Here is a 25024-nt window from a genome sequence, read left to right on the forward strand (position 1 = left end):
TACACATTTTATCCTGCCCTGTTTCTTGGCATCAACAGTTTCTCTAGACCAAGCTGTTCTGCCCATTACAGTCAGATTTTTGGATGGTAATCAATTTACTTTCTGTCTGTTCTAGCCTAGGCTGCTGCTCCTTAACTTTACTACAGCGCCAACCGCCACTGCAGGCTTCTGAGCCAGAGAGTGCCCAGAGGAGTGCTGCGATCCGTGTGGAGGATCCTGGCAGCTGCTGCCCAGAGTTCAAGGCTGACTGCGGCAAGAAAACCCTGCCTGGACCCAGTACAGCACCCTTGAGAAGGTGCAAGGAGGGGCCAAGCAGACTGCTGTGGGTGGGAAGCACAAGACAGATGCAAGCATCCCTGAAGGGTACCCCCAGTGAGCCGGAGCAAGTGAAGGCACAGGAGGAGGGGCACTGCAAGAATGGGCTCTGCAGCCACAACACCTATTTGTCGCAGCCCCACTTTCTGACCAGCTGCAGGATTTTATTACACAAGGTACCTAACCTCTCAGACCTGGGCCACCTTACTTTAAAATGGGAAGCAACTGAACCTGTCTTGGGATGGTGGTCCACAGCCCTGGGGAGCTTGGAACACCCCAGTGCCTACCCACCCCACACCAAGGGAGCCAGAGTGCTGGTGGGCCAGGCCCTCAAAGATGTGTAAAGCTCCCCTGAAGATCGTGTGCACCTCCCATGGTAGATTTAGATCAACCATACTAGTAACAGGCTAAGTGGTAAGTACTGGCAAATGTTAGCTGTGGGAACCAGCACCACAGGCAAGCCACCTGGCAGCTTTCAAAGATCTGAAGAACTCTTCTGTGGAAGGAAGATTAGATGTCCCCCATATGGCCCCAAGGCCGGGGCTGGGAGAACCTTTCAAAGTCATAGATTTGAGGTGAATCTGATGTGCCAACCTTGACAGGTACATGGAAGGGCCCTGCATGTCTCTGATGCGGTGACACCTGGTGGAGGTGGGGCTGAGGAGGGCTGCCTCCCAAATTCCCCTCCTCCCTGGAGTCTGGTTCCCAGGTACTGCCCTGGTAAAATCTATAGGCCAGGGAACTGGTTGTCTGCCCTCAGTGAGGCAGGGTCAGGACAGTGGTAACTCCAATTGCAGGGCCGGGGTGGCTTGGAAATGAGCAGACCATTATAGGATTAAGTGAGAAGGGCAGCCATGACAAAGGGAATGGTCAGGTCAGTGGGGCCTCCTAAGCTATGTGGTGGGTGGTGAATAAAAGGAGTGTCCAGGCTACCTGCACCCATGGCAACTCAATACCATTAACTGTGGACTATTTTTGTGAAAGGAATAATGAGGGGTGAAATAGTTTCATCTGCTTAGAATAAAAGCAAATGTGTCCTACTCCTTTCATGTCATGATTGTGGAATCAGAAGCACAAACTCTGAGTTGGTCAGGAAGCCTTGACTGGGGCCAAGCATGGTGGTGCCAGCCACAGAGACTTGGACTCCCACCTGTTTGCCCCAAAGAGAGTCACCCTCTGCACCCCCCCCACCCTGGGGCCAGGCCTCATTTTTCAAAACTGACTCTCAAGGGCGCCTGGGTGGCTCAGTCAGTTAAGCATATGCTTCGGCTCAGGTCATAATCTCATGGTTCGTGAGTTTGAGCCCCACATCAAGCTCTCTGCCATCAGCATGGAGCCTGTTTGGGATCCTCTGTTCCCCCCTCTCTCTGTCCCTCCCTGCAAGCTCTCTCTCTCTCTCTCAAAAGTAAATAAAAACAAACATCATATATATGTGTGTGTGTGTGTGTGTGTGTGTGTGTGTGTATAAAACTGACCCTCAGAAGAGTTCTCTTTTTACTACTGGTGTAAAATAAGTCCTGAGATTACTTTTATAATGTAAAATGAACAGGTGAATACAAAAAATGTAAGATATTCTGTCAATGGAAATGATCTCTTCCTTGAAGGAAACTCTAAAATCAAAAGACTTCAGTCAAGAGTTGGAAGGTTTTTCCCTGACTATTTCTAAGACAAATTACTTAGAAAGAAGTGTTTATGTCCTGGCATGGCATTAACTATTAACTAACTTAAACAAACATGTGCATACATGTGTACACACACACACATACACAAATACGTATAAGTACTCTAACCAAATTTCTGAAATCTTCCCAATAGTACAATTCTTGTTCTTTTTGTTCCATTGTCATTCACAGAGTTTTTAATATTTAATATACATATAATAATATAAATTTTCTTGGCAGGCTGCAGCCAGCCAGAGAAAGCCATCCTGCCTAAGCAGGAAGTACCATTCATCCCTCCTGATCACTTTCCAGAGTTTCAGGTACCCACAGTCAACTGTGGTCTGGAAGCTGATATTCCTCCTTCAGACCTATCATCACAAGGTCAATAGCAGCCTAGCACTATGTCACAAAGCCTACATCATTCACTTCACTTTGTCTCATCACACAGGCATTTTATCATCTCACATCATAAGAAGGGTGACTACAGTAAGATACTTTGAGAGAGAAATCACATTCACATACCTTTTATTATAGTATATTGCTACAATTGTTTTAATTTAATATTAGCTATTATTGTTAATCTATTATTTTGCCTGATTTGTAAATTAAACTTTATCACCGGAATGTATGTATAGGAAAAAACATAGTACATAGAGGGTTCAGTACTGTCTGTGGTTTCAGACATCCACTGGGGGTCTTGCAATGTATCCCCCATGGATAATGGGGGACTACTATACGAGGGCTCAAGATTCTAGCATTAATTTCAACAAGAGACAGGATCATATGGTTCTTATCTTTTCTTTTATTAATGTGATGTATCACATTGATTGATTTGCAAATACTGAACCAGCCCTGCAGCCCAGCAATGAATCCCACTTGATCATGGTGAATAATTCTTTTTATATGCTGATGAATTTGATTTGCAAGTATCTTGTTGAGAATTTTTGCATCCATATTCATCAGCGTATTGGCCTGTAGTTCTCTTTTTTTGCTGGGTCTCTGACTGGTTTGGGAATCAAAGTAATGCTGGCTTCATAGAATAAGTCTGGAAGTTTTCCTTCCCTTTCTATTTTTTGGAATAACTTGAGAAGGATAGGTATTATCTCTGCTTTGAATGTCTGGTAGAATTCCCCAGGGAAGCCATCTGGTCCTGGACTCTTATTTGTTGGGAGATTTTTTATAACTGATTCAATTTCTTTCCTGGTTATGGGTCTGTTCAAATTTTCTATTTCTTCCTGTTGAGTTTTGGAAGTGTGTGGGTGCTTAGGAATTGTCCATTTCTTCCAGGTTGTCCAGTTTGTTGGCATATAATTTTTCATAGTATTCCCTGATAATTGCTTGTATTTCTGAGGGATTGGTTGCAATAATTCCATTTTCATTCATGATTTTATATATTTGAGTCCTCTCCCTTTTCTTTTTGAGAAGCCTGACTAGAGGTGTATCAATTTTGTTTATTTTTTCAAAAAACCAACTCTTGGTTTTATTGATCTGCTCTACTGTTTTTTTAGATTCTATATTGTTTTCGATGAAGAAAAAGCATTTAACAAAATTCAGCATCCTTTATTAATAAAAACCCTTGAGAAAGTCGGAATAGAAGGAACATACTTCAACATCATAAAAGCCATTTATGAAAAGCCCACAGCTAATATCATCCTCAATGGGGAAAAACTGAGAGCTTTCCCCCTGAGATCAGGAACACGACAGGGATGTCCACTCTCACCACTGCTGTTTAACATCATGTTGGAAGTTCTAGCATCAGCAATCAGAAAACAAAAGGAAATCAAAGGCATCAAAATTGGCAAAGATGAAGTCAAGCTTTCACTTTTTGCAGATGACATTATACTATACACGGACAACCCGACAGACTCCACCAAAAGTCTGCTAGAACTGATACATGAATTCATCAAAGTCGCAGGATACAAAATCAATGTAAAGAAATCAGCTGCATTGTTATACACTAATAATGAAGCAAGAGAAAGAAAAACAAAGAAACTGATCCCATTCACAACTGCACCAAGAATCATAAAATACCTAGGAATAAACCTAACCAAAGATGTAAAAGATCCATATGCTGAAAACTATAGAGAGCTTATGAAGGAAATTGAAGAAGATACAAAGAAATGGAAAAACATTCCATGCTCATGGATTGGAAGAATAAATATTGTTAAGATGTCAATTCTACCCAAAGCTATCTACACATTCAATACAATCCCAATCAAAATTGCACCAGCATTCTCCTAGAAGCTAGAACAAACAATCCTAAAATTTGCATGGAACCACAAAAGACCCCAAATAGCCAAAGTTATAGTGAAGAAGAAGACCAGAGCGGAAGGCATCACAATCCCAGACTTTAGCCTCTATATAAAGCTGTAATCATCAAGACAGCATGGTATTGGCACAAAAACAGACACATAGACCAATGAAATAGGATAGAGACTCCAAAATTGGACCCACAAAAGTATGGCCAACTAATCTCTGACAAAGCAGGAAAGAATATCCTATGGAAAAAAGACAGTCTCTTTAACAAATGGCGCTGGGAGAACTGGACAGCAACATGCAGAAGAATGAAACTAGACCACTTTCTTACACCATTCACAAAAACAAACTCAAAATGGATAAAGGACCTGAATGTGAGACAGGAAACCATCAAAACCCTAGAGGAGAAAGCAGGAAAAACCTCTGTGACCTCAGCCACAGCAATTTCTTACTTGACACATTCCCAAAGGCAAGGGAATTAAAAACAAAAATGAACTATTGGGACCTCATGAAGATAAAAAGCTTCTGCACTGCAAAGGAAACAATCAACAAAACTAAAAGGCAACTGATGGAATGGGAAAAGATATTTGCTAAATGACATATCAGACAAACGGCTAGTATCCAAAATCTATAAAGAACTCACCAAACTCCAAACCCAAAAAACAAATAATCCAGTGAAGACATGGGCAGAAAACATGAATAGACTCTTCTCTAAAGAAGAAGACATCCAGATGGCCAACAGGTACATGAAAAGATGCTCAACGTCGCTACTCATCAGGGAAATACAAATCAAAACCACACTCAGATATCACCTCACGCCAGTCAGAGTGGCTAAAATGAACAAATCAGGAGACTATAGATGCTGGAGAGGATGTGGAGAAATGGGAACCCTCTTGCACTGTTGGTGGGAATGCAAACTGGTGCAGCCACTCTGGAAAACAGTGTGGAGGTTCTTCAAAAAATTAGAAATAGAAGTACCCTATGACCCAGCAATAGCACTGCTAGTAATTTACCCAAGGGATATAGGAGTGCTGAGGCATAGGGGCACTTGTACCCCAATGTCTATGGCAGCACTTTCAACAATAGCCAAATTATGGAAAGAGCCTAAATGTCCATCAACTGATGAATGGATAAAGAAGTTGTGGTTTATATATACAATGGAATACTATTTGGCAATGAGAAAGAATGAAATATGGCCTTTTGTAGCAACATGGATGGAACTGGAGAGTGTTATGCTAAGTGAAATAAGTCATACAGAGAAAGATAGATGCCATATGTCTTCACTCTTATGTGGATCCTAAGACTTAACATGACCATGGGGGAAGGGAAGGGGGAAAAAAGTTACAGAGATGGAAGGAGGCAAACCATAAGAGACTCTTAAAAACTCAGAATAAATTGAAGGTTGATGGGGGGTGGGAGGGAGGAGAAAGTGAGTGATGGGCATTGAAGAGGGCACCTGTTGGGATGAGCACTGGGTGTTGTATGGAAACCAATTTGACAATAAATTTCACAATAAAAAAAAAAGTTCTTCAAGAGAAAGCATCTTCCTCCTCCTGGCAGTGGAAGAGAAGGGATGTGGAATGCAACAGTGGGTTTATCTGAGGTAATTAGCATGTTAATGCTACCTGCAGAAATGGCATCACTTTCACCAGGAGACTGCACTGTGATGGGCTGAGTTGTGTCCTCTCTCAAAATTCCTATGTTAGAGTCCTAATTCCCAGCATCTCAGAATGTAGAGATGGATCTTAAGGTAATGAAGGTAAAATTGTCATAGGGTCAGCCCTAACCCAATCTCAACTAGTGTCCTTATAAGAAGAGTAGATTAGTGTACAGGCACAGAGGGAAGACCATGTGAAAACATAAGGAGAAGATGGCCATCTACAAGCCAAGGAGAGAGGCCTCAGAAGAGACAAACCCTGTGACACCTTGATCTCAGACTTCCAGTCTCCAGAAATAAAAGACAAGAAATCTCTGTTATTTAAGCCACTCTGTCTATGGTACTTTGTTGTGGCATCTCCAGCAAATGAATACACACACATTTAAAACATGATCTACACAGAAATTGAAAATCACCTCAGGAAAAGCTTGAGCCATCGCTGCCTGAGGATTTCAGCTGGGAGACTCCCCCAACCCCCCACCTAGAGCTTGATGCTGAAACGTAAGCTGGTATGCGTGTATACTCACTAACTCCTGCAAACTGAAACTGAAATGAGCAGGAACCACCATGCAGTGCTGGGCCCCAAGGCCTCAGAACTGGGGTTTGAGGGCTGGAGTATCACAAAGCTGATACCAGGTCCCCCCTTCCTTCCTTCCAGCCCTGACATAAGTCTGCATTTCCTCCTCATTCCTCAGGAGGATTCCTCGTCAAGGCTCAGGACAGTGGGCAGTCTGAGCACTCATGCTAGGACGGTATGGCTAGCACCTGGCCCATGCTGTGTGGGGTCTCAGGGCCTGCAGCTTCAGGGAACTGGCACACCTAGGCTTGGCCACAGCAGCAAGGGGGTACTTCTTGGTGAGTGCCACCAACATGCCACCACCACAGGCCAGTATGTCCTTACTAGAGGAGAGGCATGCTCTCCTTACATGCTCTCGATAACCCAGGGACTTAGTTAATTCTATTCCCCCAATGTAGGCAGGTCAGCGAGCACAAGGTGGTGACCAACCATTGCCTTTACAAACTAACTTTCCAAACTGACCTACCTGTGTTGCTGTTCCAGTGCCAGAACTACCCAAGTCCATGAGTTAAAATTTTGATTCACAGAAATACTTTCAGTTGCTCATGATTTCTTCCAGACTTTCCTGTGGCTGTGGATTAGCCCAACTTGTCCCATATCAATTCCAACACTAAACACCAATAGTTGTAATGGTCTCTGGAGGTGGCCTTGGGTGGGCCTCACAACCAGGGACTGAGTCCCACCAGTCTGCCCCAAATCTGGCTCACCTCTCCCTCTGCCCCATGTTGGGCCAAGGGGCTGAGTCCTTCTGTGTCTCAGTTACTCATCTGTTACATAGGAGTAACAACAGCACTTCCCTCACAGAGTCATCAAGAAAATTAGAAGAATCAATGTCATGTGAAGACTCAGAAGAAGGCCTAACACACAGTGAGCACTGAATGAGTACTAACTGGTACTATTACCCAGGATATGGGGGGTTGGGGAATCTCGTTATTCTTACCAGAAGAGTTACAAACTTTCTGACACTGACACAGAACTCTCACCAATCCCAGGTTCTAGGTGGTGCCAGCCCCTGGATCTCTCATCAACAAGTGATTTACAAGCAGACTGTCACAAAGACCCCAGGCTCCCAAGGGTGCATGATGTGCAGGAATACTCGGAACAGGCAAGAGGGCTCCTGCCTTGCATATCCACGTGTCCCCAAGCCTCTGGACTTTAATACTTGAGATGAACACATCACATACCTCCAGTCTCAGCAACTGAACCCAGCCTTACATGCACAACCTTCCCCTGCCCTGCCCACTGTTAGTTTTGAAAGGCCAACACGCAGAATACCAGAGAAGGATTTCCATGGCCAACTCCAGCTTCACTGGGCCAAGGTGAAGACATAAACCTCACAAGTCTGTCCTCAACAAAATTTCCGGCCTCATGGTCAAGACACCAAACACTTGAAAAAGGCCGGATGAGCAATCCAACTGTTTGAAGTCTCATCCAAAATAAACCAAAATCCACAATTCTTTGAAGTTGGCCTTTTTTACCAACTGAACAAAAACGCTCATTTTTGGACTATAGCAGGAACTACCGCTAAAAAGTGAGTCATTACAGGTGAGTGAGAACCAAGTTTTTCCCCCTTTCTCTCAAAGACACAAAAACCATATGAAGACATTTTTCTTTGGGTAAGTTGGGTGTGTGTGTGTGTGTGTGTGTGTGTGTGTGTGTGTGTATTATGTGACAAAGAATGATTTAAGCTTTGGCCCAATTCTTAACTTATAAAACCGCATGCAGATGTATCTAAGTGCTTACTCTCTGGAACTGAAGAGTAAGACTTTTGTCACTGGCAATGAAATGACACTCTTTTTAAAAATGCAGGGGGAGGACACCTGTGTGGGTCAGTCAGTTGAGCATCCGACTTTGGCTCAGGTCATGATCTCACTGTTTATGAGCTCAAGCCCCACATCAGGCTTGCTACTGTCAGTGCAAAGGCCCCTTTGGATACTCTATCCCTCCTTCTCTGCCCCTCCCCTGCTCATTCTCATTCTTATTCTCTCTCTCTCTCCCTCTCTTTCTCTCTCTCTCTCTCTCTCTCTCTCTCTCTCAAAAAAATAAATAAATAAATAAATAAATAAATAAATAAATAAATACACACATACATACATACATACATAAATACATAAATAAATAGGCAGGCAAACAAACATTTTTAAAAATAAAAAATAGGGGCTCCTGGGTGGCTCAGTTGGTTAAGTGTCCAAATTAGGCTCAGGTCATGATCTCATAGTTCATGGGTTCGAGCCGCACATCAGGCTCTATGCTGACAGCTCAGAGCCTGGAGCCTGCTTTGGATTCTGTGTCTCCCTCTCCCTCTGTCCCTCCCCTGCTCAAGCTCTCTCTCTCTCTTGAAAATAAATATACTTTAAAAATTTTTTAGAAGTAAATAAAAGTGAAAGGGAGAGCATACAGCAACCTGACATACTATTGAAAATAACTTCAGTGAAAACCAACGAATTAAAGAAGTTTGCTTGAGGTCTCATCTCAGCTCAGTTAAAATTCTGTTAAATCACATCTGTGGGTACCTTTCACAACATAGATTATTCATTAGAAATAGTTAAAAAGCCCTGAATTTATTTTATCACAGTTGAAACCCAATTTAGATGTTAGGAGAAATGGCTTCATCCACATCCAAGTAGGTAACAGTGTTTTATGAAGTATCGTTCTTGTTTAAGACAGATATTTTTATAAGGTGTCATTTATGTTAATATCATCATGAGAGTACAAATGTGTATACACATATCTCTGTGTATACATATGTATATATGGTGTGTCCCACTTGTGAAGAGGGGAAATTCTAGGAAGCACTAATACCAAAATGAGAACCAAAGTACTGCCTTTTCATTGGAGGAACACATGCAACAAAATTAGAATAGCTCACAGAATTCAAATGCTGTAGCAATCAGGGTGTGGTGACTAGTTTCATGTTGCGGAAATAGGGGTTTTCCTTTCATTGGGGGTTCTTTTCACAAAACAAGTGGAAGGGACATGACACCAGCTACACACACCCTATCAAGGAGCAAAGTATTCCCCAGTCCGCTGAGCAGAGAGTGAACTGTCCGGACACCCACCACCTAATGCTCACAGTGCACAGCAGGTGCTCCATAACCAGACTGACAACTCCAGATTCTCCAGGAATGTGCTTTTACAGATCAATCTGCTTCCAGAACATCATGTCTTAGTCCAGGAAACAGTATTTATTCTCTCTTCAAGGTAACAGAAAGTGATAACTCAAGACCTTTCACTTCGTTTTGCTTTCTTCTTTGAACACCCACAGCCATGCCTGCACATATACTCTCACACACATACACATGCCTATGCACACTCACACACTCACAAGTGTGCACACATGAACACACTCATCCGTTCTCATGCTTACACGTGTGCACACACACATATGCACACACTCTCACCCGTAAACATACACATCCATACCCACTTATGAGTGTTAACTGGATAGATCTCATAAAGAAATTTCTAATTCAGAAACAGATACACACACACAGCTCAAACTCTTTGCAATTGCTGATGCAATTTAACAATTAGGAAAGCTAGAATTATCCTTTTGTTTTCAATGAAAATATAGTCAAAGAGAAAAATAGCATTTCACATCACATACCACCATAAATAGAACAAAAACCTACTAATGCTTTGGTTGTCTTTTCCCTGGAATAAACACATGACCACTTCCAACCACATAAAAATGTGAAGTTAAATGTATACAAAGAATGTTCAAGTTTCCAAGGGCACCTGGGTGGCTCAGTCAGTTAAGCGTCCAACTCTTGGTTTCAGCTCAGGTCGTGATCTCATGGTTTGTGGGATGGCACCCCATGCTTGGGATTCTCTCTTTCCCTCGCTGCCCCTCCCCTGCTCTCTCTCTCTCTCTAAATAAACAAAGATTAAAAAAAAAAGTATGTTCAAGTTTCCATATGTAATAAGATTTTTTTGTATTAACATGTCAGGTTAGCCTAGTTTATCAACTTCATGGCATTTAGTTTTTCTCCTTAAGATCATAGTGCTTTACTCTCTAGGAGCAGGGATTTGCTAGACCACAGGTTCAAGGCAAAGTATCTGTGGCAAAGTCACTAGGATTAGAAACAAAGAAACAAAATCTTATTATATAGCCAAATTTATGTTCCCCATGAAGTATAAACAGCTGATAATATAAACTATGGTATATCTCAGATTATTATATTACCGACCTAACCAAATTACTTTGAATATCCATACTTGCTGGAATTGAAATTTTAGTCTAAATATGGCTGTGTTCTCAAAGTAATCTTTCCTAATGGCTTTCCTGTTACATATGTACTATTCTTCAACTAAAGTATCTGGTTTAAGTTTGGGAATGAAAATGTCCCACAGTATAAATTATGAGCTTAGTGACTAATATGTAAAAGAAAACCATGAATCTTTTTGTAAAGACTTGATATTGACCTTTTCAATTAACACACCCAGCCAGCTGCCTTTGTTTTCCACTTAGATGATAGATTGTTTCCTCCTTCATTCCACAGCAATGCATGTAGCTAATTTAGTTAAAGACTAACAACCTGAAAAGCTTAAGGAAAAACAGCTTTGGTACAAGATCTTGCAAACCATCCTTTTTCACCTCTGGTTTTCCTGTGGTAGAGATAATTTGGGAGGAAACAAACAAATATACAACATAATAATTTTGTCTCCTACATAATAACTTTGTCTCCTCCTACATAAAGTGATTTTCTCTAAGCTCCTTTAATTCTGTCAAGTAACTAGGGGGAGGCCTAACTCTCCCTTGTAAAGGAAACTCTGCCTAGAAGTGCCTGGCACTTAAGAATATTACTGAGAATTTAGTAAAAGTATATATGCAAAACGGAGGTAAAGCCACATTATCGTCTTGGAATCAGTGCAGGTCTAGATATTAGGCACATTTTTTAGACTAGTGCTTCTCAGATTCCCCCCAGCCTAGGAAAGTTCCCATACTAGTTTTATTTTTTCTTCCTCATTGAGAGCAGTCAGCAGACACACATGCACATGCCCATGCACGTGCACATGCCCATACACACACCCACACACATCTGGGAAGAGCTAGCTAGCAACTGCAGGCTTGTGATTTCAGCTCTTCCCCAAAGCCTCACAATCACTACTCCAAACAGCCTTAGGCAGATGGCCCTGTGGGTGTAGCCCGTATAATAACCCCACAGGTCTACCGAAGAGACAAACTGGAGGAACATTTTTTTCTCAGTAAATTAACCAACACAGAAGTCATTCCCTGAAGGTTCCTCCCTGACACTGAAATAGCTCGTTCAGCAAGATCTCAGGTCTGTACTCTCCTGCTATCCTGGGGGAGGCCTGCCCTGCCTCACCCCATGCCCGTCCAAAATTCTAACACCCACCTGACATTACACGTCACTGTTTGTGCTTTTTCATTTACCCCTCAGCACATATCACTATTTATACAGGTCACGTAAGCATCATGAGAGCGAAGAGGTTTGCCTCTTTTGATCAATACAATGCCTAGAACTGCATTTGAAGTACAGTAGGTGCTCAATAAATATTTGCTGAAAAGAATGAAAAATCACAAAATTTAGTCTCTAAAATATTTTTATATAAAATTATCAGCCTAAGGAACTCCCAATTCTGCAGAAATCACTGCAAATGCTATAGATGAACTAGAAATTTCTACCGGTATAGAGACTAAATGCATGCAGCCTCAAGGGCAGGGCTGCAGGTCAGAACAAGTGTGTGTCTGTAAGAGGGAGGGAGAGAGAAAGGCAGCATGCAAAGCAAGAACAGATGCCCAATGCAAAAGCAAAGGCCTGGATGCTGGAGAATCCCCCCATCCATGTCAACTCAGGAGGTGAGAGAACTGAGAACTGCCTCCCAGCTCTATGCTGATTTAGGGAGCCACGGCTGGTGTATCTTAGAAGAATCTCTTATCTTCACATTTTCCATTTCTGGTCTATAAAAGGGTGTGATAATCATTATCTCACAAGGGTTACATTCTAAAATGTGTGAAGTGGTTTCTAAAATGTCTGTGCTACTACAAATGTGAGAAGCATGGTAAGGTCTGACACCAGGGGAGGCTGAACAAAGGTGAGTTGTTACCATGGGAGCTTCGTGTGAAACACTGGAGTTCTCTATTACTTCTGGGATAATGCCAATTTGGCTCCAACTTTTAAATTATATGTTTATTTTGAAGTCCCATTATCTGTTTCCTTTTGCCAGACACCAAATGGCTATGTTATTTAAGGTCCTGAGGTCATCACAAAGTGTCTTATCCTCAGATTCAAGGGTCTGGGCAGGCCATTCATGCTGACTTCCTGCTTCCAGTCCATGAATTCTGTACAATTTTGATACTGGGAGTCTGCTAGTAAACAAGCCTGACTCGTCTAGATACTGGTCCCATTGCCTTAAATCATTAGGCCCGGTAGCACATGGACCATGTCCCTTTCTTTTTTTTTTTTTTTTGTTTTTGTTTTTGTTTTCATTTTTGTTTTGTTTTGTTTTGGATTGGGCTTTTTTGCTTATGGACCAATCTAAGCTATTTATTTAAGACATCTCCTGCATAAGCAAAGGGATGGAAAATCAGTATACTGGTCATCATTTGATACAAGTAAGGAAGGTGAGCTTAAGGGTCACATATGTGTGCAGAGTCATGGTCCAAACCAGTTCTGTAGTTCCCCACTGGGTCAGTCATACAGGTTTTCTTTATTCATCTATATAGCCCATTGGAAGTGGACTCACTTGAGAGTTACGGAATAGAGTATGATTAACATCTCCCCAGGGAAAGGGCTTGGACCTGATTCAGAGATGGGGGGTAGGCAATGAACTGAAGTCTCTCATGCTCTCCATGATGCAACATTAGAAGACATTCAGCATGCTCACTCCCACATGGGAGAGAACTAAGAAGTAGGTGAGGGCCTTCCACACGCTAGCTGAGCCGTCCTCCCCACTTGACATGGACCTCCTAGCTGTGCCCTGGACTGCCCTAGCATCCTGGAAACCCGGACCCAGCTGCCACTCCTATTTTCGACCCAGAAAGCCTCAGTGCCACCTAAGTCCCTCTTTCTTAGCATCCTTCCCTAAGCAAACAATCACTTCATAAACGACTTCTAGAAATGAAGCTAAGTTTTTACCTTCTCGGTAGAGGGCGTTTGGAGGAACATTGCAGGAGAAGGGGTGGGAATTCAGTTGAAGGGGTGTGTGGATTTGCTCTGCACTGCCCAGCCCCCCTCTAGGTTTCGCCAAAGCAAGGATCCTGCAGTGTATTTTTTTTTTCCAGGACTAGATCAGCCACATGCTTCCTCCAGCTTTCAGTTCAGGGTAACCAGAGACCCTAAAGGCATGGGTCCTGACCCCAGTGGGGGCTGCTGCTCCCTCTACCCTTTCCCGGGCCCTCTGCCTGTGCAGGTCTGGGCTCTGCAGGGTTGGCTGTCTAGAGAGCCACCACGCAGCCTTTGTCCACTGCAGTTGCCAGAGCCACAAGCAGAAGGTAGCATCCCTAGAGCCCAGCTCAAGCAGTGCCCAGTGGCCAGCAGCTGCCCCTGGTATCTCCCACATTCCCTGGCTTGGCACTTTCCTATGGATGACTGACTTCTGGCTGGCACAGCCCCTCGCAAGCTTTTCTACCATCGTGTGAGTAATGGCTGTGCCCTCACGTGAAAATAAGACTCAACCTCGGGAGCCTCTTCCCTGGGCACTATCTCAGCCCCAGGGCCAGTGGCTGCTCTTTATGTCAGATACGTCCGTATATTCTTGCAAGTCTTTGTTCTTACTTTATTTACTTCACAACCCCCCACTGGAATTCTTAACATCAAACTTTCCCTGAGTCGTGGGTAATTTTTGCTTCCTCACCAGACCCTGACAGATACACAGAGTCCCTGCATGAACACTGAGGTCCTCTCACATTTCTTTACCTCAGTTTTGCAAATTGCTTCTAATTTAAGTTTTGCTAGGGGCCACCACTTCCAACTGGCCATTCATCAAACTGGCAACATATCACTCTCTATAGTTCTTCCCCCGTCTGAGGTACACTAGCTGACTCCATTCTATGAAAAAACCCACTTAAATACAGAGAACTAAAATGTTCTTGACATTGCAGCATTGTAGTCATAACCTTGGCTTTCCAACTGTCAGGCTTTTAATTTTTAAAAAAATGTTAGGGGCACCTGGGTGGCTCAGTTGGTTGAGTGTCCACTCTTGATTTCAGCTCAGGGCATGATCTCAAGGTTCATGGATTAGAGCCCTGTGTCGAGCTCTGTGCTGACAACATGGAACCTGCTTGGGATTCTCGCTCTCCTTCTCTCTCTGTCCCTCACCTTGCTCTCTCTCTCAAAATAAGTAAAAATAAACTTTAAAATTAAAACAAAATTAATTTTAGTTTAGTTGAATTAATTTTAATTCCAGTATAATTAACATATATGTTATATTAGTTTTCCAATTATCAGGCTTTTAAATGCCAGAGACTTCCTATCTTTATTCTCCATGGAGCAATTCTTATATTTCAGAATAATAATGTATCAATGGGAATTCAGCTACCAGAAAAAAATCTTTGGACATTTAGAGGGTAAGTTAAAAAAAAGAAAAAGTGAAAAAAGACACCAATAATAGGGACAATGTGCATGTATACTGAAGAATTTGGGTGCTGATAAAGATTGCTTTGGTTGTTAATTTTGGCTATTTTGACTAAATTATGGCTCAACTCCATTTACTTCCTCAGGCATTCATTGGGCCTGAAGGAGGGTGATATAGGATGTGTCTATCTGTAGCCATCTTTGAATTTTAAACACCCAAACAGCTGAATTACATAAAGCACTTACAAGCAGCTGAATTATATTAAGCACTATCAAGCTATGAAGTATTCTAGTTGTTATTTGGGAAAAAAGTGGGTGGAGGAGGCTTGTCAATATTACTGGGATTACAACAATTGAATAAAATTAGAAGACATGAAACATGGACGTTATTCTTGAGAGCTGACCAAGGAGATACACCTATGTGGCTTTCCCCATGCCACCACCACAAACATGTACAATTTGCTTGCCAGTTCTCAAATTTTCATCCATTAGAGATTCATGTGTATTCATTCATGTTATAGTCCTCTTCCGTGCACACTGGCCACACTGCCAGGAAGGTAACATTCTAGCTTGTGCAGCCACTGGCTCCACATAATCCCATGCATGCTGAGATCACAAGAACTGAGCTGGCAATGCAGCCCCCATACTGATTTCAGGCTTAGTCCACACACTAATCTGTGCCCTGGAATTCTGGGCTCTAGTCTTGTAGACTGGGGTAGGCCTGATGGAGAAAGCCTGGAAGTAAGGTCAACCTTAGGAGAACACATAGGCACGGGGGCCGAGGGGCTAGTAGTAGAAGGTGAGCCCACATTTACTGCCAAACTCTGGAGCACAATAATGCAGATGCTGGAAATCTCCAGCACTGTGCCCCCAGAGGTCCCTAAATTCCACCAGTTCTTCTGATCTAGGATGATGACAGCACTCCATTTTTTAAAACTGCTATTTTTAGTATTTATGTCAGCTTTGTATCATTCCAGGAAATATTTGCGGCAGCTCACCAAAACAAAACAAAACAAAACAAAACACACCTGACACAAAAGAAGGCTTAAAGAAAAGTAAACGAGTAGTGACTTTAATCCTGCACTGTATATTTGAAAGTTGCTAAGAAAGTAGATCTTAAAAGTTCTCATCACAGGAAAACAAAATTGTAGCTGTATGTGGTGATGGATGTTAACTACACTTACTGTGGTGATCACTTCACAATATACTGAATCATAACACTGTATACTTGAAACTAATTATAATATTGTGTCAATTATTTCTCATTAAAAAAAAGTAAATGAGGAAACATGTAGAAAGAAGTAAGGGCAGATGCTGGTAATGAAGTCCAAGTACACTCACTGTAGGCTGGAGGAGTGTGAGAAATTCCCACCAGCCAGGGCAAGGTGGGGAGCCCCAATGTATGGAATTCTATCTGGCCTTTTGAAAGTGTACAGAGGCGCCTTTGTTGTCACAGTGACCAAGAGTGAATTACATGTTCACTCGTGAGTGGGAGGCAAGGATGCCATCCCCCAAATAAATCCTGCCCAATGAACACCCACCCAAAATACTGACAGTGCTCAGGATGAGATCCATAAGCTGTAAAACAAGCCAACTGCTCAAGAGAAGCCTACCTTATCTTGATTCTAAGGCTGATTTCCCTGGGGGAGCTCATGGAGAGGTCTCAGTGACACAGAAGAAAATCCCCAAAGTATGACATTGACTGACACATGTTATGTGAGAGAGGACAGTGAACAGAAGGTTAGAAACCCCTGAAGGGTTTGAATTTTCTGGCCACAAGGCTGTTGGTGAATGTAGGCAGTCAGACCTGACTTCCCTTCCTACTTCTCATTTCCCATCAACTGTGCATTTTTGAGGCTCTCTAAAGCAGAATTCAGATACAGAAAATCGGATGCCAAACTCACAAAACAGCCTCGAGGAGAAAATGTTTCAGAACTACACTCTCAGAATAGGGCATTACTTCTGCTGTGTTGCCATTTAGCAAACTAGAGCAACTACTGGATAAATGTCAACAGTCAGCTGGTCATAAACATTCTCTGCAACTTTAAATACTGTTTTGAGAAACTCAGAAGTACAGAGTGGAAATCAAGGTTATAAAAACTGGGTTCGGTTCCCCCCAGCCATAGGCCAGTCATGGGCTCAGGCAGGTCCTCTCAGGCCTTCAGTCCCACACCTATCTACTAGTAAAAGTGGCCTGGCCACTGGAGTTGGGGGATAGGGTGCAGATGCCCAGAGGGCAATGTGGGAGATACTGTGTGGGCGTGGTGCCAAGGGTGCCCTGGACGTATCCAGTCACTTACGAGCTCTGAGAAGCCGCGGACCACCTGCCGTCGCTTCAGGTTGGTCTCTCCATCCAGGTTGGCAGTCTCAATGTGGCACAGGCCATCTGGGTCACTGGAGGAGAGCAGGAGAATGTCTGCAGGGATGATCTCATTGCAGCGAAGACGCACAAAATCTCCCACATGGATTTCTTTCCAGAATCGGTTCACATACTGCTTTTCCTCCCTGATAAAGAGACTGTCATTAACAAAACTGGCAGGAGGCTGATCATTCCTGAATCTGTGTGATGGGCACATTTAACAAATATTTCTACTAAAAATTTCCATAAGGAAAGTGTTTAAAAAGGATACTCATTAATACCACATATACAGTGTGACTCCAGTTACGTGAAATATTCAGGATAGGCAAATCCATGGAGACAGAAGGTAGATTAGTGCTTACCAGCAACTAGGGGTAAGAGAAATGGGGAGAAACTGTTTATTGAGTACAGGTTTCCATTTGATGAAAATGTTCTGGGACTAGGTAGTGGTGATGGTTGCACATTATAAATGCACTAAATGCCACTGAATTATATACTTTAAAATGGTTAAAATGTCTACTTCTAGGTATACCCCGAAGAATTAATAGCAAGGACCCATATAGATAATTGTACATCTGTCTTCATAGAAGCATTAGTCACCATAGCCAAAAGGTGGAAACAACCCTAATGCTCAATGATGAATGAGTGGATAAGCAAAATGTGGTATATATCTAGACAAGGGAATATTATTCAGACATGAAAATGAAGTTACATGCTGTAACATGGATGACAGTTGAAGACATTATGCTAAGTAAAATAAGCCAGTCACAAAAGGACAAATATTATATGAATGCACTTTTATGAAGTGACTGCAACAGGCAAATTCACAGAGAGTAGATCCTCTCTACATCTCACTGTCCTGCTGTCCGCAGAACGGAGATAACAGTAGATGCATCCTCTCCACATCATTCAACACGAAGTGGACAGCATATGCCAATCACCCAGAACAATACCCAACACAGTCAGCTTTCAACTTCCAATAGTTACTATTAACAGATATTTAGATGAAAACATTGTAGATTTCTTCTTCAGATTTTTTTTTTTTTACTCTGAAAATACAGGCCAATTAATCCTACAAAGGGCATTTTTAAGAGTTCCTTCATGGCAGTTTTGCGCACTTAATTTATAAAGTAAGTATAGAAACATGACTTTAGATCAACATGATATGCTATAAAGATATCTCATCAAGAAATGCTCTGGGTGATACTGTTGGGGGGAGAAAAACATGAAAACACATTTCAATGTAACCATCACCTTCTTACTGGTTCCTGCCCCATACAATGCCTCTCCCTTGCCTGAGTTCCCAGAAAGCCTGAATTCAGGCAGCAAGTCTGGATCTCAAGGTAGGCCAAGTCAGCCACATCTTATGGACTCCTCCACTTTGAGAGAAGTATTGAGGTTTTACACATCTATTTAATTCCACACTGTAGATTTGAGGAAACCTATGGAAAACTTCCAGGAGCTCACAGCTATCAGCTGCTCCATCCCTGTCCACTTTAAAGCCTCTGTTTTCTTGTTCTTCCAATTAAAGATCCACCAAACTGATTATGTACGAAGCATAGTTTGGCCACGTTAGGACCAACAGAGATAAATTAGATATAGCTCTGTCCTCAAAAATAATGCAAGGCAAGGCCAAACCACTGGATAGCAACCCTTGGGGACTGTATAATCAAGCCCCCCGTGTGAGCAAAACTATCCTTCCTAGGCCAACCCATCATTCCTTACAAGGCCAGGGTGTTCTTCAAGGCTGCTTAAATAGGTGTGATAAGGTCCCATCAGCCTCCAATCTGACATCAGCTGGCTCTAAGATAAGGCACAGAAGGGGCATTCAATCACCTGACCATCCTGCTGGCTGACTTCCAGTCTGACCTCTTCCCTGTGGACAGATAGCCTTGATGTGAGACAGATGAAACATTTTTAAATGTTCCTATTTCCTTTCCTAAAGGTCAAACCTTGATTTTATATCACTGCAAGCATTAGCTCCTTAATCTTTATTCCTTATCATGACCATTTGTTGGGTTCCCACAGAAAGTACAAAGAAATGTGAAAGAGCCTATCCTCTTCCAGAAGAAAGTTTCCAACAGCTAAGTCACAAAGGAGGGCAGCATACACTCTTGAGAGTGAGGTGGACAGGATTTGTGATGACAGGGGTTTCCAGGAGACCAGTGGTCCCAGACGTGCCCTGGGATGGCACAGGAAGGTGATGACAAGAAGAGGAGCAGAATGGTCTGTGTTCAGTTTATCTTAACTACATTCCATTTACAGAACTCATCAAACATAGAGTCAGTTTCCACCTGCTTTGAAATCTTAAAACGTTAGCTTGCCCACTACATCAGAGCACTGCTTTTAAACCAGCAATTTTGGTGGAGGCACTGAGCCACACAGGAGATTCCCCCACAGCAACCCCTCAATCCCCCTGATGTGCCTGCAATCTGTGAGCACTCAGTCACAGTCCTCGCGAGAGGACCCATGTGAGCCATGGAAAGCAAAGGGAGCAGGACACAGAGTAGCTCCATAATGGCTTCTGTGAAAAGGCCCTGCAGTTCACGGGAATTCTGCAGGAGGCTGGGCCCTTAAAACCCAAACCTGGGAGTCATTTGTGAAAGAAGAGCAGCATGACAGAACCCCTTTGACACACCAACAGACCAAAAATTCCCCATCAAAGCCCCACAGTCCCATCAATGATTCCAGCTGGAGACCCACACTGAGTCTGGACCCTACATCAAGCCCTGCAATATCCCTGCCTACTTTCTCATATTGCTATATGTATACTATATTATGTTATATATTATATATTCACATATATGTATACTATATTATTTTATATATTATGTATTCACATATATGTATATATAACATCTCTTGCATATAACACATTACATATAAGTAGCCCTTTGTCTCATGAGGGGGGTATATGCTTATTTTTTCCCAGGAACTGTATTTGGACATAGGGTCTAAAGTTGAAATGAGGTCACAGGGTGTGGTCCTAATCCAATGTGACTGATGTCCTTATAAGAGGAAAAGACACCAGGGATGTGTGCACATGGAGGAAAGGCTGTGTGTGGTCACAGAGGGAAGACAGCCATCTGCAAGCCAAAGAGAAAGGCCTCAAGAAAAAGCACGCCTGCCGACACGCCTTGATCTTGGACTTCCAGCCTCCAGTACTGAGAAGACAATAAGCTTGTTTTAGACACTTGGTCTGTAGTGCTTTGCTATGGCAGCCTGAGCAGACTAACACCTAACAACTTCAAGTCCCAGGACTCCTGCTGGAAGGACCAGCTCCCAGCCTGCAGTGACAGAGGAAGAGACAGCAGAGGAAGCGGGTAGTGGAGGGGCACCATGCCAGGCGATTTATCCATAGGCATGAGTCCCACACTGCCCCACGCATCTGTGCACAGGAAAAGCACCACAGAGAAGACAAAAATAAATCCTTTGAAACAATACTATAAACACTAGCTTCTTAATAACACTCTTCTTCAGACTATTCTAAGCAGCAGGTAAATGATTTGGAACTGCCCTCCATTTCCTCAGGTCAGTATGGATACAGGTCGGGGTAGACACAATGTGTGAGCCTCCTCTCTGTGGCACAAATATCAGGAGATAATCTCACCACCCCATGGCCTCCCTGCCAAATCTAATCCCAACCAGGCATGGGCCTGCAAACCTGCAGGACCATAGGACTCCCCTAAAACACACGGATTATATTTTTTACAGTGGCAAGTTTGAAATCATCAAAGTCCTCAATATTCTGGATTCCTTCATAGCAATTAGGAAGGGGCACTGTTTAGTTTGCCCACACATTCCTTCTAAGAACAGGTGCCAACTACCCCTGGCAATAGGATTCTGAGATGGCCCCCAAATCTCCAGCCCAGTCCTGGTGTCCACACCCCTGCCAGCTCCCTTGAGTGAGGTAGGGACTAAGTATGAATGTGGAGGAAATCACTTGTGAAGATGTAACTAAGGTGACCCAATCAGTAGACTATGAGCCAACCAACAAAGAGATCATCTGAGTGGGCCTTACAGAGCCACAGGAGTCCTATAAACCTGGGCCTAATGACAGGCACAGGAACTCAGAGGGGCCACATGGCCAGAGCTGAGAGCACAAGGCCTCAGCCCTACCACCACTGGAGCTGAATTACACTAAGAACCTAAAAGAGCCTGGAAGAAGATGCAAGCCTCAGACAAGAACACAGCTGCAGCCAACACCTCACCCGCAGCCTGGTGAGACATCAGGTAGAAGACCTGGCCAACCCATGCCTGAATTCCTAACCTCCAGGAAATGTGAGATAATGTATCTGGATTCTTTCTTTTGACAGGCAATATCCTATCAGTTTCAGGTGTACATCATGGTGATTCAATATTTTTATAGATTACAAAATGATCCCCATGATAAGTGAAATTACCATCTGTCACCATAGAAAGTGATTACAATATTATTGATTACACTGTACATTACATCCCCATGACCTATTTATTTTATAACAGGAAGTTTGTGCCTCTTAATCTCCTTCACCAATGTCCCCCCCTCCAACCCCTCCCCACTCTGGTAACCAACAGTTTATTCTCTGTTATCTATGACTCTGTTTCTGTTGTGTTTTGTTTGTTCATTTATTGTATTCTTTAGATCCCACATATAAGTGAGATCATACGGTATTTGTCTTTCTCTGACTTATTCACTTAGCGTAATACCCTCCAGGTCCATCCATGTTGTTGCAACATTGTTTTTAGTTGCTGAGTTTGCAGGGATTTGTTGCACAGCAATAAAAAATTAATACACACCATTTCCATTTTCTGTACAGAAGCAGGAGCTAGATGCTTCTCCCATCCTGGCAGCTTTGTCTTCTACAGTGTGTAACAAACTAAAGATTCTGCCGGTAGTTTTATAGTCTGCATACTTGAGGAAAAACTACTTAACGAGAAAAGAATGCATAGAACAAGACTGGTTATAATCCAAAAGTGTTTTTCTCTCTCCACATAAAGTGGAAGCCCATCAGAGGGCCTGAATAACATATTAAAATGTGGAGAAACCCTGAAAATGTGCAATCTTGAAATACGGGCTATGTTATAAGTATTACAAACATGGTGCATGATTCCTCCACAGGAATGGCAATTGCATTTAGCTGCAATTTTCTGCTCATGATTCCTGACAGGTCTGAACAGAGTGTCAAAGCAAGATTTCAAAGGTCATGAGTGAAAAAAGTGTGATTCTTCTGAAATGGGGGGCAAAGAAAAAGAAAAACACTAAAAAGGGAAAGAATAATAAAAATGTCTTACATTTAAAAGCACCACGTATGAAGCCAGAGACAAAAGCCAGTTTTTTTTCTAAAAAAGCCTGCCACTCCTTTTTCTCTGCACCAACCACCTCACTTCTTAGGCCAGCTGTTTCCTCAGCTAAACAGTGAGAATGTTAAATAGATGATCTTGAAAATCTGTTCTGAGGCTAATGTTAGCCTTCTGTGATTAATAGATTTCCTCTTCTGGGAAAATCTATTACTAACATTTTACAATTAGTCATGCTGAGCTTTGCAGTTCTCATCTGAGCCTTTTTTTTTTGTCCAAAACAACATAATGCACAGGTGAAAGAATAAGGAAATGTAAGTATGACAAGTGACAAATTTTATTTAAAGACAAGCAGTAAATAAAATTTTAAGATCCCTTAATTGATCATTTTTGGTTATTTAATATTTAGGCTGAGTTAAACTATTTATTTGTATTAGTTATGTTTTCAAGGTTCTTAAGTAGGGGCACCTGGGTGGCTCAGTCGGTTAAACATCCAACTCTTGATTTCAGCTCAAGTCATCAACTCACAGTAGGTGAGCTCAAGCCCTGAATTGGGCCCTCTGCTGACAGTGTAGAGCCTGCTTTGGATGGAGCCTCTCTCTGCCTCTCCCTTACTTGCGTGCTCATACCTGCTCTCCCTCTCTCTAAAAAAAAAAAAAAAGGTTCTTAAGTAAACAATTCCCTAAGGGGAGGCAGCTGACTTACAGAATTTACAGGAATTACTTTAAGTAGTTGAAAGCATGTTTTTCCTGGAGATCACTATTACTTTTATGTAGCTACTCATGAATACAGGGTTCAAGAACTGCAGATCTGAAATGTTTCATTAATGTTTTATTTTTTTGAAAAGCATTAGAATGTTGCAACCCTACTGACCCCTGACCCCTCCAGTGTTTAAGGTGTCTCTGCAATGGCTCAGGGTTTTCAACAATGTATTTATAAATCTTTCCAATGTGGTGAAGTTGGATCTATTTCATAAATCCAAACAAATTTAGATCGAGTTTTAAAAAAAGGCATGTGCAGAAAATGAGGGAATTACACTTTCATCTTTAACGTGTTGTTTTCAAGTAGATTTGCATTTCAAATATATTTGAGATTTCCCCTCATAGTAAAAGAGCTTTTTTTTTTTTTTAAATTTAAGGTGACAACAGATTCCAAATTTGCCCACAACCAGTCAATATTCCGGGTTACCCACTGCCATTCCTTCTACAAGGACAATCACAACAATAATTGTCCCTGATCTCCAACCTGGTCTATGAATTCATGAATGAATTGGATCTGTTCTTAAGAGTCCTCCTGGGCTGCAGAAAGAGGCACACTAATTTCTGGTTCCACACAAGTTACTCCTCACTTGTAAGATGACATCATCATTCAAGTTTAGTGACACTGTAATCAACACAAAGTAGCAGTGGGTGTCTGCAATGCTACAGTGCCCACACTTCTGATCATGTCCACAAAATACTGCATGCCACACACACAGAGCTGCCACCTGCCAGCTTCTAGGACATCTTACAATTGGAGATGCTTGCCTCTTCCGTTTTTTGGTAATTTAGGAGATGAATGAAAAGTCTGAAATGTTTGTAGCATGCATACACATTTGATTTTCTTACCCTTACATTATCTAACATCTTTATATGGCCATATTTTATTGTATACTTTCCCATGTTGTAAAAATGTCAGCTTTAATTCAATTGCAAATTATTGTCACAGCTACTCATGAGAACCCCACTCCTGCCCTCCCACCATTCACCACACCCACACCCTACTCAGGTGCTGGCAGTGGGGGTGCACAGGGGTAACAGGCACATCTCACTTGACTCCTTGCTTTCTCTCCTTCTTTAAACATGTCTCTCCTTGGGGCACCTGGGTGGCGCAGTCGGTTAAGCGTCCGACTTCAGCCAGGTCATGATCTCGCGGTTCGTGAGTTTGAGCCCCGCGTCAGGCTCTGGGCTGATGGCTCAGAGCCTGGAGCCTGTTTCCGATTCTGTGTCTCCCTCTCTCTCTGCCCCTCCCCCGTTCATGCTCTGTCTCTCTCTGTCCCACAAATAAATAAACGTTGAAAAAAAAATTTTTTTAAACATGTCTCTCCTTTAATAAGACTAATCAACAAAGGAATATCTTGGGTAGATGAGTAAGAAAGGAAGTGAGGAAGAGAAAAAAGAGATGCAGGTTTGGGGTTTTAACGTTTGAGCACTACATTTTTTAAGTACAATTTAATGCTGAAGGAAGAACACTTACTTTGATTAGGCAATCAGGGACTGATTCCTGGAAGAGGGGACATCTGAATTTAGATCTTAAAGGATGAAAAGAATCTTAGCCTAAGCCATTCCCCACCCTCCCCCAAGGAGACTGTTTATACTAAAGAGTGCAATTTAGGGAGAG

General features: G+C 42.4%; 1 protein-coding gene across 1 annotated transcript in view; it reads right to left on the reverse strand.

The window, feature by feature from the left end:
* Positions 1-25024, reverse strand: part of ATP10A (ATPase phospholipid transporting 10A (putative)) — a 190428-nt gene that overhangs the window by 85502 nt on the left and 79902 nt on the right. The window contains 1 exon segment of the mRNA XM_027067869.2: positions 17307-17511. Within this exon segment, the coding sequence (XP_026923670.2) occupies positions 17307-17511 (205 nt within the window).

Source organism: Acinonyx jubatus, chromosome B3 (assembly GCF_027475565.1).
Source record: "Acinonyx jubatus isolate Ajub_Pintada_27869175 chromosome B3, VMU_Ajub_asm_v1.0, whole genome shotgun sequence".
Classification (NCBI taxonomy): Eukaryota; Metazoa; Chordata; class Mammalia; order Carnivora; family Felidae; genus Acinonyx; species Acinonyx jubatus.